Below are 15658 nucleotides of genomic sequence, written 5' to 3'. Positions count from 1 at the left end.
AACATTTGATGGACTTGTAGCAGATTTCAGGCTTTTATGAATTCATGTCAATTGAAATGTTTTTCTCTAAGTTTCTTCGGGTAAAATTCTTATACTGCTCTCAGCTGTTTATTGATTAAGCCTTTAGCCCTATATCATGTACATTTCAAAATACATGTAGTTCGATATTCAAAAGCAAACTTTTGTAAAACATAATCATTCTGTTCCATGATATACTCATACAATGTAAATTCAATTTTAAAAAACGGCATTCTTATTTATCCATTTCGATAAACAGTTCGCTAGGGCCTTCAAAAACACGTGATTTTGTACGAAAAACTGAACAATTTCGCGTGGCAAAAATTTTTAAAGATCCTCACCAAGTTTTTTTTATAGATAAAAAACCTGATTTCTTACCCCTTCTTTCGCAGCAAATATGAACAGAGAATTCCTGTATTTGGTTGAATTCTTTTCCGCATGTTCCACACTTGAAAATCAACAATTCTCTTTCGAACACGTTCTTTTCTGCCATCTTGAAAAGATTTAAAACTACCGATCGAAACTACACCCTAGGGGCGAATTTATTGATCAAAACCTAGTTTAGGTTTTAATTCGGTTTTGCAAACTTTTCATTTATTTGCAAAAGTGTGGCACATGTGTCAAAGAATGAACTCAGCGAAGCATATGGGTATCGTTCTAACGTTAAACATATGTGTCTCAAAGGATCTGTCATAGTGCATATAGTACTGACAAAAATAATAATGTGGAAGTTAGCGATTCCATTGATACAAACACTGAGAATTACCCTTTGCAATTTACAACAGGCAAACGAAAACCTTTCAAAGTGGTTGATGGAAAAAAAAGAACTCACTGAAAGATCTACATGTAATGCATTTAATAAGTTCACCTGTCTATTCCATTGCTGGCCATTCAACTACGGCTCTTTGAAATCAACAAGATTTGTCTGGCTTTTAAGCTAAGACCACGTAATTAGTGATATTTCACTTGAAACCGTGTCATTTAAACTTGTTTCAAACGCCTTGAGTGAATCAAATGATCTCTATTGATACACGTGTAGAAAAATAAATATTAATATAGTTTTTCATATAGCAGCATTCACTTTTCCAAAATATTGATATGGTGTTAAAAGCCAATTTTGCAATGGGTTCGCAGAATAACCTAATATGTGGGCATTGCCAGGAAAAAAATTGTCTGCACTGTTTATTAAAGACTTTCATGCAAATGCAGATGAGTTCAAAAATTATCTTCTTTAAATTTCAAGAACAAATCCAGTAGGTATGCGAGTGCAATGATAGCCATTTTTCTAAACTAACTTTCCATTTAGTGCTAAACCGTCAAACCACCCAACTGGTTTCAAACAGATATGAAACTATTATCAAACCATAAACCTAAACTCGAACTAGTTTTTGATCAATAAATTCGCCCTAGGTGTTTTTAAGTTTCCCGGAAACTAGTTTCAGTTTAAAGCCGAAAAATACAAAAACTAGTTTTGGTTTGAAACTTGTTCAAAACCGGTGTTATATAGTGCCTTTTCCCCCTAGCCATCTTTCCCCCCGGAAAAATGGCTATATAGCAGTTCTTCCCCCCGGAAAAATTGCTATATAGCAGTTTTTCCCCCACGGAAAGCTGACTATATAGTGGGCTTTCCCCCATTTTATAGCCAGATTACCCCCACGGAAAACCTACTATATAGAGGATTTTCCCCCATTTTTACTTTTCGGCCATGTTTATTGAGGAGCACTCGTGACAATAATTTGCAATAACTGATATGATATTAATTTCTCACAAAAAGGATAATTATGGCATTTATTAATACATAGAATAAAATACATGGTTTTTCAAGCCCAAATATGAACTAAGGCATGCGCCTTCATAACATGCATGTGTCATCATCGTTTATTTCACCTGTTCTCACCCCTTTTTGGAACACCTTTTACACGGATTTCGGAATACCTCGAATCTATTTCATCTATAATCGATGCTTATCCACAGTTTTGACTTCGACGTTATGAACACGCGAGAACACATTTGAGTGAAAATACGCTGGTTTGGAAATTTAATTTTCCAATGTATTACCATCAATGTATAAGCTTCTCCCAGAGAACTAACTGACCAATCTTGACGTAATTTTGTAGAGGAAGGTAATAAAAAGTGGAAATGTATTACTCCCTTCGTCCAAAAGGTTATCAATTTTAAATTAATACCGTTAGAATTGACGATCTTAAAAACAAATATATATTTCTTCTGCCAAATATCAAACGGGAGACAGGATGCAATGATATGATGAGAAACTGAAATGTTTTAGTTTTACTTTGATTGATGGGGTTCTAAATCATGGGTAAGGGGTATTTTAATTATGTATTAAAAGCATTTGTGAAGTTAGTGTTTACCATTTCGTTTTAAGGTTATGCATATTCATATTTTTTAGCACATTTCTACGAAACGCGAGATATTTTGATTTAAACATTTTAAAAAACAATGAAATGTCTTCACAACCAGAACAATGTCGTTATCTTTGCTGGTTACTTTGGAAAATGTGAAATGGATCCTGAACTAACTTTATGTTTATATTGTCACTCACTATTTGCTAATTTTTCCACTTTTAAGTTTGCAACGTGATTTACAAATATACAATTTTGAAAACGATGCCATATAAACCAAGATGTACGATTCCATTACCTAATTTTTATACTATTTGTTTCATATTTTTGCAATAAAGATTTACTTGTGTACCATATTATTTCTTCGAACAATTAAACAAGGGTAATTAAAAATACAAAACAAAAACAAAACCTCAAAAAACAACCAACACATATATTGTGATGAGCTGACTTTTTTTTAGAATATAAGCTTGTTTTTCTAATCAACTAACAAGTAAAAAAGTCGTATATGCGCTTAGGTTGGTTATTTATTTTGATTTTCGATTTCTCCTTTTATGAATAAACGTTCATTGATTTATTTATCTAATTATCTATTATATCATTAGTCATCTTATGAATTGATTAAATGTTTTGAAGAATAAAGAATTTTACCCGCGTACCTTTTAAAAAAATTTTGTTTGTAAATTAAAAAAAAAGCAGCAGCTAGAATTAAAGTAATTTTCAATCATTTTGATAAAGAAATATATGAGTGGTTGTGTATTTTTAAATGATGGTTTTACTTTTAAATGACCGTAAAAATATGTTCATGTGGTCATCTATTGTTTTTGAGATATGGGGGCCCTAAAAATACATATTCTTTATAATTGGATTTCAAACATCGGGCTCGAAAACAACAAAGGCTCCTACCCTGCATGGGGGCTTAAATTGTCGGTGTCATCTACTAGTTGTATACCACTATCACTGTGAAAATATGGTTAATTGGTCATCTCTAGAATTTGAGATTCGGGTCACCACTCATAGAACACTATTCAATCATTATAATGGGGTTTTAAACATCGGGCCCTGAAACATTAAGGGCCCATACCCTGAGGGCTAAAATTTTCAGAGTCATCTTCAAGTGATAAACCTTTGCCACTATAAAAATATGGTGATATGGTCATCTCTAGTTTATGAGACATTGGACCCTAAAGAATATGCACTATAAATATTATAATAGGATTTTAAAAATCGGGCTCTGAAACATCGGAAACAAAATTTCTCTAAAACACATGTACAGGTTTAGCCTGGATGAAATTTTCACAAGCAGACAAACAGTCTGATAGATTTATCAAGAACTTCTTAAAACATTCTCGTTTAATACAATTTCAGAACACAGAATTATGAATATAAGTGTTTAACTTGTAAAACTTTTTTCAATCAATTACCTAAATTAAGTTCTATGTGTAATTCCTTGACACACATGTTCAACTTTCAGCATCGTCTATAAAGATAATAAATCGGCAAAACGAAACTTAACCTGTACATATGAATGCAGATATAGATGTATGCAACATGGGAGTGTAGACACATTGATTTTAATCCGTACTGGATTTCCATAAATATTTTTTATAAAATCTGAACCAAAAACCCTACTAAGGGGGAAAAGCTACTATATAGTAGCTTTTCCCCCCGGGGGGAAAGGCTACTATATAGTAGGTTTTCCGGGGGGAAAAGCTACTATGGGGTAAAAACTGCTATACAACACCGGTTCTGCAGATAAATGAAAAGTTTGCAAAACCGAATTAAAACCTAAACTAGTTTTTCATGAATAAATTCGTCCATAGTTTTATGGTCCCGGGGCCAAATAAAATCTTCTGAGCAGCCCCTCGGGCTTTACAGGATATGGTCACGTGGCCAACCATGTCCCGGTTAACTTTAAAACATGTTGTTAATTTTTTAAATTAGGCCTTCTGTTGCCGTCGCGCGTCGTCGTCTATCTGGACACCTCCGTCCCGAGACGGTTCGCGCTTCGCGCCATCTGACGTCACGCCATAAACAAGTTGTTCCATAGTTTAGGTACAATACGATTGCGCGAATATTTCAACGATTCAGTTAACCGGGATCAAATTAAAGATGAGAGATTCAGTAATTTTTTATAAAACAATATTCATATAAAGGTATGATAACGAATGTGTAACATGAAAATGAATTAAATAAAATAAATATAATTTTCTCGGATGCCCGAGACTTTTTTTGTTTCCCTAGCAATGTTTAAAAATGGCGACCACATTTCCGTGGGTGAAATTTGCTGATCCAGGGGAATCCGACGCATTTGCTGCCAATTGTTTCCCCGTTAGAGGACTTCTTCAGTCTGCGGACGATGGTTCGTTCGTAGTTATTTTGGCCAAATTTTATTCCCCTTAGTATTTTGTTTTTTTTTTTAAATTTTCCAACTCTTGTACCTAAAACGACCGAGCACTTGCTTGGTTTTGTGTTTGAAAGATAGTGTACTACTGTATTTTTTCATTTTACTGTAGATAAACTAAACTGGAAAATACATGTGAAATTCAATGGTCTTTATCATTTTTATACTTGCTATGCAATAGAGTGTGACATTGTATGATTAGGTCTAACACATTAATAAAATTGAGGTCATTTAGGCCTACAGTCTGTCCCAAGATAATAATGCGGCTATGCTGCATATTTGAACGATTTTAAATAAAAATACACATACCTGTGACAATTTGAAAATTTCCAAGATAATTTCATTCACACATTATCATTTTTCCCTCGTAAAAATTCAGAGGAACGAAAACATGCAGATTTATGACAGAGATTTATAATGGGGAATGTTGACATCTTTTCTCCATTTGGAAGTACTCGGGAAACCTCACACAATTTTTCAACATTATCATCCGAGCGTCTTCTTCTCCTTGGCAAAGGAAACCCCCGTAGACTTTTTATTTTAATCCGTATATTGATACCCGACATGATAGAAGGGGCATTTCAAAGGTGAAATCTTTGGATTTTTTCATACTACTGAATGAATAAACATCATGTGAACCAAGAGGTATTTATAAATATTGAATAATTTAAGGAAATATGTGGCAAAAATATCTTGGGACAGACTATAACACCCCAGTGGGCACGCAACGTTGTTTCAACGTTGAAAAATGGTTGAAATCAAGTTGCAACGTTGATCAACCATTATTCAACGTTGAATCAACGTTGAGGTTTAAAAGTTGAGACCCAAACCATAACTCAACGTTGATTCCACGTCGAAGACCCAACTTATTTTCAACGTTGAAGACTTCAACCACATTTCAACGTTGAAATGTTCAAATTTAAACTTCCTTATCATTTGTTAAATTTAGGTTTTACTTATATTTTGTAAAGTGGAAGCACAGGGGCACCGTATCCGCTCTACACTCTATGACATATATATAATAATACACCTTGTGTATTATTATATATATGTCATAGAGTGTAGAGCGGATACGGTGCCCCTGTGGTTGAAGCATTAAATGACGTGTTTTTACAAATATTAAATGTTAATTTGAATACAATTTTATCTTATATATATTCCAATAAAATTAATATATTATTGTCTTATCCAATTAAAATATCAATTTTCTTTTAAATGAAAAGTTAAATTAATATTTCACATTACATTTTAAAAAAAAAGATTGTTTCCATACAAGAAATCTGAGATTGAGCTGTGCGTACAGCAAGTGGCTAATTGCATTTTAACTGGGTCAGTGAGAAGGGGATGCGCGGACCCATCACTACTGCAAGCACTGCTGATCAAGGGAGATATGGAATTTACCAGGCTGCTCTATGTCAGCTTGACCGCTAAAGACGCTATTGGAGAACAAAGAAAGTCAGTTCTTAGGTACACCTCGTGCAGTCACTACACAGATTTTATGTACAGTAAAATGCCGGGATTTTAGCTTTTGGACGATTAATTTGTGACTATTTTATATTTTACATGAAGTATCTTGGGAGTTATTTTTTAAAACAGTCTGCAGAATGCAAATGATGAACTGACTATTGTGGATTCTACGTTTTTGTGTTGACATCCTTTGTTTCATGTCATGGAAAACAAGCATGGCTACCATTTGGCGGAATGTACGTGGTTTCTTTGTGATCGTATTCCTACAGCCTTATTTAAAACATTTTGAAATGCCAAGTTCAACTTTTTAACGAGGACTTAATACACAAGTTGTTTAGTAAAGGATATACTCAAATACTACAAGAATTTAAATAAAGGCCGACTTTATACATTTGGATTTTTTTAATAAAGTGTCAAAACACATAAAACATCACAACGTAATAAAAGACGATATGTTTATAAACAACATTTTACAAAAATCACTTAATTTTAACTTTTTTTTCATTGTTATATTTATATATTTTAAACCAGATTTCAACACAGTTTCTACGTTGAATCAATGTTGAATTTTGACGTTGAACCAACGTTACATTTTCAACGTTGCCTTAACTTTCATATGCAACCTTATTTCAACGTTGATTCAACGTTGATGCCTGACGTTGAAACAACGTTGTTTCAACGTTGAAATGCCCGATGGGACTATTGAGACCTATAAACAGGTCAAATACAATCACTAGATTAAGCTATATGTATGTATAAGCTTGAATTAGGTTTATTTAGCTACTCAATCATATTTTTCTTGATTGAGCATTTGTACAAAAAGTCTCACTTGCAACAATAATTTTGATTTCCGAATATAAGAATATTCTGAATATAATGCTCATATTTTAATATATATCAAATATCTTATATCATCTGAAAGAAAAAGAGAATGACAAGTATTTTTTCAATGAACTAAAACATATGCATAATGGTATATCAAATGAACTTAACACATAAATTTTCCATTTTTTCTTCTCTCATTTCAGTTATATCAATTTAAAAGAAATTTTATTCACGAATGCAATTTTTCAATAAATTACTCTTCACACCAAAAACTTAAGGTTTGCCTGTATAATTATATGACCATGATGACTATACCAGCAATCCTTTAATACAATTAGAAATATCTTTTCTGTTAATTTTTTATTCAGGAGGTGGAGCATGGCTTGTCTCACAGAAAGCGGAGCAGAGGCGACGCTTCAAGGCTGTTCTATGTGCCAAACCAAGGACATACTCCAGAATCAAGGAAGAGCGAAAAAAGGCAGAAAGGGAGGGCACTCAGATTACCATGCCGGTACAAAGTTTGGCTGAAGGTGAAATAGAAGAGGAGGAAGAAGCTCCTGCTCTAGATGGATTTTTTCTGGTAAATTGAAACAATTTAGTAAATTTTCAAAGATGATGAAAACTTCATACTAGGATCGTTGTAAATGTATATTTACATCTACTGGTTAATCATATATTTCACATCCTATTCTTAAGATATCTGATTGTATTCATACATATAGCTAATGACGTAATAGTAAATCCATACTGTGGAAGCAATTATTTTTAAAAAATAATATATATACAGGTATAAATATATACATGTGACTATGAGTTTTGAATGAGTTTTTCTGATAATAAGATTTAAGGAAGAAATGCTTTCAAAGCTTAGTTTTACATATTTCTTTTTTTACCTTCAATTTATAATTCTGTTACAGATGAAGCACTGCTGTGTGGAGGACCCATCAGATCTCTGCTCTGTCAATATCGCAGGCCAGGAGATGTCGGAGGTCAAAGAAGATGACCTTGCCTTGTTTGACAGTGTAGCATATGTCAACGCTGCTGAGAACTATTTACCTTTTGGTATGTTATGTGTACATGCATATGTTAGTAATTACATTAGCATGGCCATCGAATGATTTAGGTGGTAGATTTTGTAGCTATAAACATCTGATATTGTGTTTTGTGGGAAGTCAGATAGAATGATCAATGAATTTTGAAAGCAATATAAAATGTTGTGTATTGCAGAACATGTATTTATTTAATAATATTTGATTTATAATATGATATCTAAAAACAACTTCAGATTATGGGCAAAAAAGGACTTAGATAAATATTGACTCTCTGGTCAAGATGTAGAGTATATTAATGCTTTACTATTTTCATTCTTATTATTGTAGAAGCCTTCAGAGGTTTCCCAATATTGAGAGAGTTAGAAATGCCTATCAATGGTCTCAGGGGAGTCAAGATACAAAACGGCGACTATCCATATTTAGAGGTATGCTGTAATTTTTTATTGGGGGTGGGAGGTTCCTATTTTTATTTAAATCCTCTTCTTTTTTTTCATCAAAACTGCATATTTTGCAAATTCATTCAACAGTCTATTAAAAAAACAACAATGCAGCATTCCATAAAAATGATGTTTAGAAAATGAATTAACCCCTAGCCTCATACTTTTGCTCAAGTTTTATTTTTTGAATATTTATAGACCATAAAGATTCAAATGAAACATTTGATAATAAATAGCTTCTTTTGGAACGTTTTGAACTGTTTAACAAGGCTAATTACATTTTTAGTTAAAGCCACAATTATAATTAATACAAACATGTACCAATTTGTCAAATTGATTATAAGATGCAGCTAAGTTGATGCTCCATGCTTTAAATATATTTCAGATGTTAGATATGTCCTATAACAACCTCTCTCAGGATGACCTTTTGACCCTCGGAACATTACCAAACCTAAAGATTCTACATCTGACCGGCAATAACTTTCACACTATTCCTATGGATTTTGCTCTTCCCTATGTGGACCGCGAGACGTTAGTATTTATATTACCGGTATAAAGTATGAATTATTGCGTTTCAGTATGTGAATGTGTCGCATCAATTTTGAAAGCATTGATTTATTCCATAGACTATATATACAACCTTGATTCTATAATTAAAATTTCCCTCTGTAATTATCGACTTTCACAGTAAATCCAGGATAGTGCGGTACTCAAAGTTAGAGATTCTGATGCTTGATGACAACCGTCTGTCTGATGTGGCTGTATTTGCTGCCTTAGCAGGTCTAAAAAGGTATGAAAAGCTCAAAATTTTCAATTGCTGGAAATTGGAAGGTTTTATAAGATTTAGCATCTACATGTACGATATTATATTTATCTAATTTTCAAAGCAACTTCTGTAAAAAAAAAAATATGCATCTGCACTTCTTAATTATCACAGTCTTAATCAATTACAGGTTAAGTCTTCAAATTATTTCAGTGATCTAAAAAAATGATTTGAGTGTTAGGGATGGAATTAATCTTTATTAATTTTTCATTTTTGTCAGACTAAAGCACCTGAATCTAGAAAAGAATGACATTTACTATGTCCCACAACTAAAGTCAGTGGAGGGAACCATGATAATTAATGACGATGAGAAGTCTACGAGACGACTACAGAAATCGGCCAGGTTGTCGGCTAGACGGTTTGCCAGGGGTCAGAAATCACAGAAACCTCAGGATCCTCCTCCAGAGAAGATGGAAAAGCAGGATCCTCCATCAGAAAAAGTCAAAAGTCAACAAGCTATTGAACCAGAGCCCAAACAAGAGGAATCTCCCAAAGAGCCCAACCCTTCTGAAAGCACTGGTGAGTCTGGTGGTGCCGGGTCCTCTATATCTCATATTTTTTAATTGTTTCCGTGTCATTCAGCTTGCATGTATTAAGCTTGCTTGATTTTATCATGTTTTTGTCAAATTTATTCAGTACCAGCAAATATAAAAAAAGAATCTGTTTATGTAATCTGATAATTTTAAGTCTTCGTTTATGCTACAGTTAAGATAGCTGCAGGTCTGTAGCTCCCGGTCTGAAAAAATTCGATGGACGACCTGGGAGCTATATAGTGCCTCCCATAGTAAAAAAAAAATGCATTTTATGGCGTACAAACAATTGCACTATTTTTGGACTTATTAATTTCATTTCCGAACACTTCTGAACAAATATTTGATTCCAAAATATTCCTCGGACAATTTACTACAGATATTGTCACTTTACTTGCCTCTGATATTCTTTTAAACACCATCACCAGCCCCGTAAAGTGAAGTGGTGCAGTTTGTTTACATGTAAAAATGGCGACTCTTTATCTTGATGTGAATTAATATACTTTATTTTCCGATGTCGGTTAGCATGTTTCAGAGAAAGTCTGAGGCAAATAAAGTAACAATATATCAGTAGTAAATTGTCTGCAGAATTTAATGGTACTAATTGTTTTCACAGAATTTGTGTGAAAATAAGGTTAATCAGTCCAAAACTAGCGCAATTTTTTGTGCGCCGTAAATTGCAAGTTTTTTATTATGGGAGGCACTGTAGCTCCCAGGTCGTTCATCCGAATTTTTTCTGACTGGGAGCTACAGACCTGCAGCAACATTTAAGAAAGTATACACATGTATATATATGCTTCAAAATATGTAAAAGTAATTCATGGGTTTATGAACTTCTTCATATAGAATTTTCAGACTATTCATTATATCATTTGACTTTCTATATTTTGGTAAATTACAGAATTATTTGCCAGCTTTACTGATGTTGGAGCCGAGTTTGGCGATCTGTCAGACGCTATCAAAGACATTGATCTTCAAGAAAGTGAACCTGTGGATGAAGAGTCCTCTCAGCCATCTCCTGTCAAGTCCAAATCCAACAACATGAAAGACAAAGCGGCCCCAAAGGAACCTCCTGCCCATCTCGCCTCTGGTCTGCCTCCCTTCCCAGAACTAGCTTACCTGAATCTGGCTCACAACCGTATAGCTGAGGAGGAGGCTCTTTTGGCAGTAGCAGCCTGGCCGATGCTGGTTGAACTTGTCATCCATAACAACCCTCTGACATCAGATCACAGTGGGGACCCTCCATTACTGAAGCGATTCCTCACGGCCAGGCTTGGCATTAAACTTGTACGTAAGGTTGAGCAGCCCAAGTCTAAGCCCCAAGTTGTTGTGCCACCAAAGAGAAAGCGAAAGGTACAGCATTTTTCTCTTGATGAAACAAGTTTATCTAATGAAGTATTGTCACTTGATTCTTCTTTAAGCACCATAATTTGAGACACAACTCATGTAATGAAAATAAAATTTTCTTTTGAAGATTTCATCAATTGTTCCAAAGATCCCCAAACTGACTTTGGAAGAGCGTCTCATGCTGGAACCAGCTCCCCCCAAAGAGGATAAGAGTCGAACCATTGATGGCCTTGACCTTCATCAGGCCCCACTGCCCCCGATTCCTTCTCAGGCAGACGAACCAGAGATTATTCCTCCATCACCACAGTATAACAAATTGTTTGACACGGAGAGCACAAAATCAGAGAGTCCTGAAATAACGATTAATGTACCCACAACCCCAGACCTGAGGAAAATGGGCTCCCAGGTAGAAGAGCCATCAACCTCTGTTCCCCCGTCAGCTGTCTATAGTAGGATGCAATCTCCACCTGAAGAATCCTCCACTGTTCCCCCCTCTGCTGTCTATAGTAGGATGCAGTCACCCCCTGAGGAATCCTCCACTGTCCCACCTTCTGCGGTCTATAGTAGGATGCAGTCGCCCCCTGAAGGCACTACTTCTGGCATCCCAGAGTCGGCTGTCTACAGTAGAATGATGTCCAACGAGGAGCAACCTGCAGAGTCAGCTGACAAGAAGGATGAGAAAGAAGCTGCTTTCTTCATGACCCAGGTATCTATCCCATCAAAAGTACTATGAACTATGGTTATTATATAGGTGACTACCTATAGAGTCAAAATATGTTTTCTTATTCAAATGATTTAATCATTATTTTTCTATTAAACAACCATGTGAAATTTCATGAATTACCAATTTTTTTTTTTATAAAGGGATATAATTGTGTATATTGGGTTACAGCTTATTTTACAATAGAAGGCAATGTAAAACATAGAATTTATAATTCTTTAACATCTACGCACAAAGTGCATTAAAGTTTGTTTTTGTTTTTTCCTAAATTAGCTTATCAAAGAATCAAAATAAAAAATAAATGTTATATTTGTTGACTTAAAACATGATGTACAATATTTGTAGAATATGTTGTAGAATTCAAACAGGCTAATTTTAAATGGATATACCTGGTTTTTACTATAGGTTGATGAACCAGAGGAGGAGAAAAAAGCAGCCCCTGTCAGGACAAAAAGGAAGGAAAAGTCTGAGAAACGACCCAAACGGAAGGATGTCCCAGACAAGTACAAGGGGTACGAAATTCTCCTGGATGTGGACGAGGACCCCGACTTCCATGCTCCTAAAGGTTTGTTTTGATCTTGTTCGCTTTTAAAAGTATTAGACATCAGGTTGATTAACTTTGGGTTTTTTAATTTTGTTAAAAAAATTCACATTTTCAAGGAACTACATGGAATCATGTGAAATTTACAACTATTCAAATATTTCTCTATCTTAATTGAATTATGTATATGTATCAGTTTTTACATCCACAAAAATTAATTCATGTAATTAACTGTTAATATTCTAATTTCTTCGTATTTTTCCATTTAGATAGATTTACAATGTCCGCATTTAAGCTAATGCTAAAGGAACAAACAAACAGGTCTTTTAAAATCTCATTTCTTGACATAAAGCTGTTTTTCTCTTTGACAGATATGCAGGGTAACATCAAGGCCCTGAAGTATGCACTAAATCATGAACTGGTATACAGAGATTCAGCGGCTCTCCTTCACAAAGTGGGCAAACCTGTGCCTCCCTATCAAAAGGTAATACATGTACAATAATTAAGTGTTATAAATACAAATGTACAAGTTTGTATTACACATTTGCCATCAGATATACTCAAAATACATGATTATAAAGCATGCATACATTTAGTTTTTAGAGAAGAAGTCATCAAATACATGTTCATGTAACTATAAACATTTTCTTTGGAATTGCTTGATACAGGTAAAAGTGTCCCCTTGAATGATAGTTTTTTTTCTTCAAATTTGCACATATATTTGATCTGTGGTGTTATGTTGACATTGGTATTCACTGCCTTTATGATGATTTTGTGGCAAATTCCTGGAAGTTTAAAACTGGAGCATATGTCAGTCAAATACTTATATAATGTTTATATGCTACACTTCTACTTTACAGTGGCAAATGCCCCCTCAACCTCCTCGAAAATCAAAACAACAGAAAATTGATGATGTGCTTGAAAGCCTTAAGAATCGCTCAACCACGGAGGAGGCCAATCTTTCCAGTGTGCTTAAGGACAGCAGAAAACTGAAAAAGTTCAACCAGGCTCCTGTTCTCCTTAGTGAGGTAAGTTCTGTGAACATTAATCAGTGAAGTAAGTTCTGTGAACATTAATCAGTGAGGTAAGTGCTATAAAACATTAGTCAGTGAGGTAAGTTCTGTAAACTTTATCAATGAGGTCAGTTCTGTAAACATTCATGCTTCTCCCTTATCAAGTTAGGTATTTGTGTCTCTCCCTCATTTATTGAGGTAAGTTCTGTGAACATTCATGCTTCTTCCTTATCAATGAGGTAAGTTTTTTTTTTAATGTTTGTGCTTCTCCCTATTTAGTGAGGTAAGTTCTGTGAACATTCATGCTTCTTTTAACAGGAAGGTAATTTTTGTGAACACTCTGAAAATATATTCATTCAATGTTTCTTTATTAAATGATAGTTCAAAGCTAAAGAAATCATATCTTAAAATTTAAGGAAGATCTGATGTTTAATTGGTTGACCCCCAGCCGGTCTTGTCCTCACTGAATGAGTTGATATTTGATTATATATAATACTTACTCTATTCTTCCTAGTTCAGTGAAGTACATGCACATGTCAAGTTCTATGTGAGATACATGTATACGATTTAAAAGTAATGAAATTTGTTGTAAATCAATTAATTACTGACTTTTTTTTGTGTACGCAGATCCAGTCTCGATACAATGCTGTTAGAGTTAGCTCCATGAAGGAAGCGAAAGAGGCAAAGAAAGCCATGCAGGATTTACAGAATCTGGCAAATAACAGACCTTTGTCAATCAAATAAATAATGATTGAAAGTTATTCATTAACTCTCTTGATAATGGATCCCATGAATAAATACCTTTTGTTAAATCTTGTGTGAACAAACACTAAACTAATACAATGTATTATGATATTTTTCTTTGATTTTTGGAAGGATGAAATGTTGTCAATTGCTAGGTAACTTAAATAGGATTAGGAACAATTGAAATCGGAGATATAGTACGTATCAAAGGTGTTCGCAATTCCAAGGGTTATCAGGAAGGAAAAAAGAGCAGTTGCTATTATTGACTATACTTGCTTTATAACGATGTTCCTTTTATTTTTGAATGTTATTATCCTTGTTGGAAGGAAAAGTGAATGGTAATACAGCATTTCCCTGTAAATTTGTTTTCCTGACCTAATTAGCCCTTGTCCAACAGCACTGTGATATTGTTTTGTGCATCAAGATTTTTTTTTTTCAGTTACAGTACTCTGTGTAGTTTGTGCATTAAAAATATGAATGTTTCAAATGATATGGAACTTTGAGTGCATGATATAAACATGATTATTATGCTACCTGCTTTTCTTGTGTTCTTTTTAATTCATGTACCGGTAAGCTGAAAGCTTTTATAACGGCTATTTTGGTCTTATTTTGTCCAGCATCCATTTTTCTGTCGATTCATCTGTAGACATTTTACATTTATGGCTTCTTCTCCAGAACAACTTGATTAAGGTATTCGCTGTAAAACGACCACATTTTGTACCTAATAAATGAACGGTCAAATATTCTTAATCATGATTTCATTTTGAAGGTGTTATCAAATAAAAATACTCCACCAAAGGAATTTTTAAAATTTTAATCATGGTCCGACTAATTAAACCTTGAATTTTGCATTGAAGTATATGGGCAAGGTATGTTTTATTAAGATATTGTAAAAAGTAACTTATAATTTGTCAAACGCGTTTAATTAATACAAGCATAAACTTTCTTTTTATTGAAATATGAAATAAAATGAATCATTTACCTCAGATATTTTGACAAAATTAAAATTTTCCTTTTTCTATCAAGGGGAGATAACTCTTTAAAAAAATTTAAGGTGCAAAATGACCGGCTTCTTATATGTTGTTTGGCATGTGAATTTGTTTCATTTCACTCTCATGGTTATCTAGCAATAAATATTAAACTATTTTAAAATGATTCAAAATTGTTCAATATCCCTTCATTATACATTGAATACCTTAATTTCAAACTTGGCACAAAGCATTCTTGGATGAGGCTTTTAAGTTTTTTCAAATGAAGCCCTAGGCCCATTTCAAATAGAGGAAAATTAATTACATGTACATACTATTGAAATAAGATGAGGTATTCTCCAGAATCAAATAGCCAGTTATACCAAAAATTTCAATAAGCTTTCT

The 15658-nt window shown here is 33.9% G+C and overlaps 1 protein-coding gene across 1 annotated transcript; it reads left to right on the top strand.

Moving 5' to 3' along the window:
• Nucleotides 1–4607: 4607 nt before the first annotated feature.
• LOC128181187 (X-ray radiation resistance-associated protein 1-like) lies at nucleotides 4608–14818 on the top strand. The gene is made up of 13 exons (XM_052849492.1): nucleotides 4608–4743; nucleotides 7446–7657; nucleotides 7995–8139; nucleotides 8457–8554; nucleotides 8952–9097; nucleotides 9255–9356; nucleotides 9610–9908; nucleotides 10821–11272; nucleotides 11394–11972; nucleotides 12393–12552; nucleotides 12900–13012; nucleotides 13389–13556; nucleotides 14169–14818. Exons 1-13 carry the CDS (start codon nucleotides 4638–4640, stop codon nucleotides 14283–14285), a joined length of 2697 nt encoding a protein of 898 aa, XP_052705452.1. The 5' UTR covers nucleotides 4608–4637; the 3' UTR covers nucleotides 14286–14818.
• Nucleotides 14819–15658: the final 840 nt, after the last annotated feature.

The sequence above is a fragment of the Crassostrea angulata genome, chromosome 4 (assembly GCF_025612915.1).
Source record: "Crassostrea angulata isolate pt1a10 chromosome 4, ASM2561291v2, whole genome shotgun sequence".
NCBI lineage: Eukaryota > Metazoa > Mollusca > Bivalvia > Ostreida > Ostreidae > Magallana > Magallana angulata.
This window is presented reverse-complemented; position numbering and strand designations above follow the sequence as displayed.

Excerpts from the sequence above, each read along its gene's own strand:
- LOC128181187 (XM_052849492.1), top strand. The coding sequence starts at position 4,638 with ATGGCGACCACATTTCCGTGGGTGAAATTTGCTGATCCAGGGGAATCC. Across the intron at positions 9,357-9,609 it reads GCCTTAGCAGGTCTAAAAAG|ACTAAAGCACCTGAATCTAG; the intron begins GTATGAAAAGCT and ends CATTTTTGTCAG. Across the intron at positions 9,909-10,820 it reads CAACCCTTCTGAAAGCACTG|AATTATTTGCCAGCTTTACT; the intron begins GTGAGTCTGGTG and ends GGTAAATTACAG.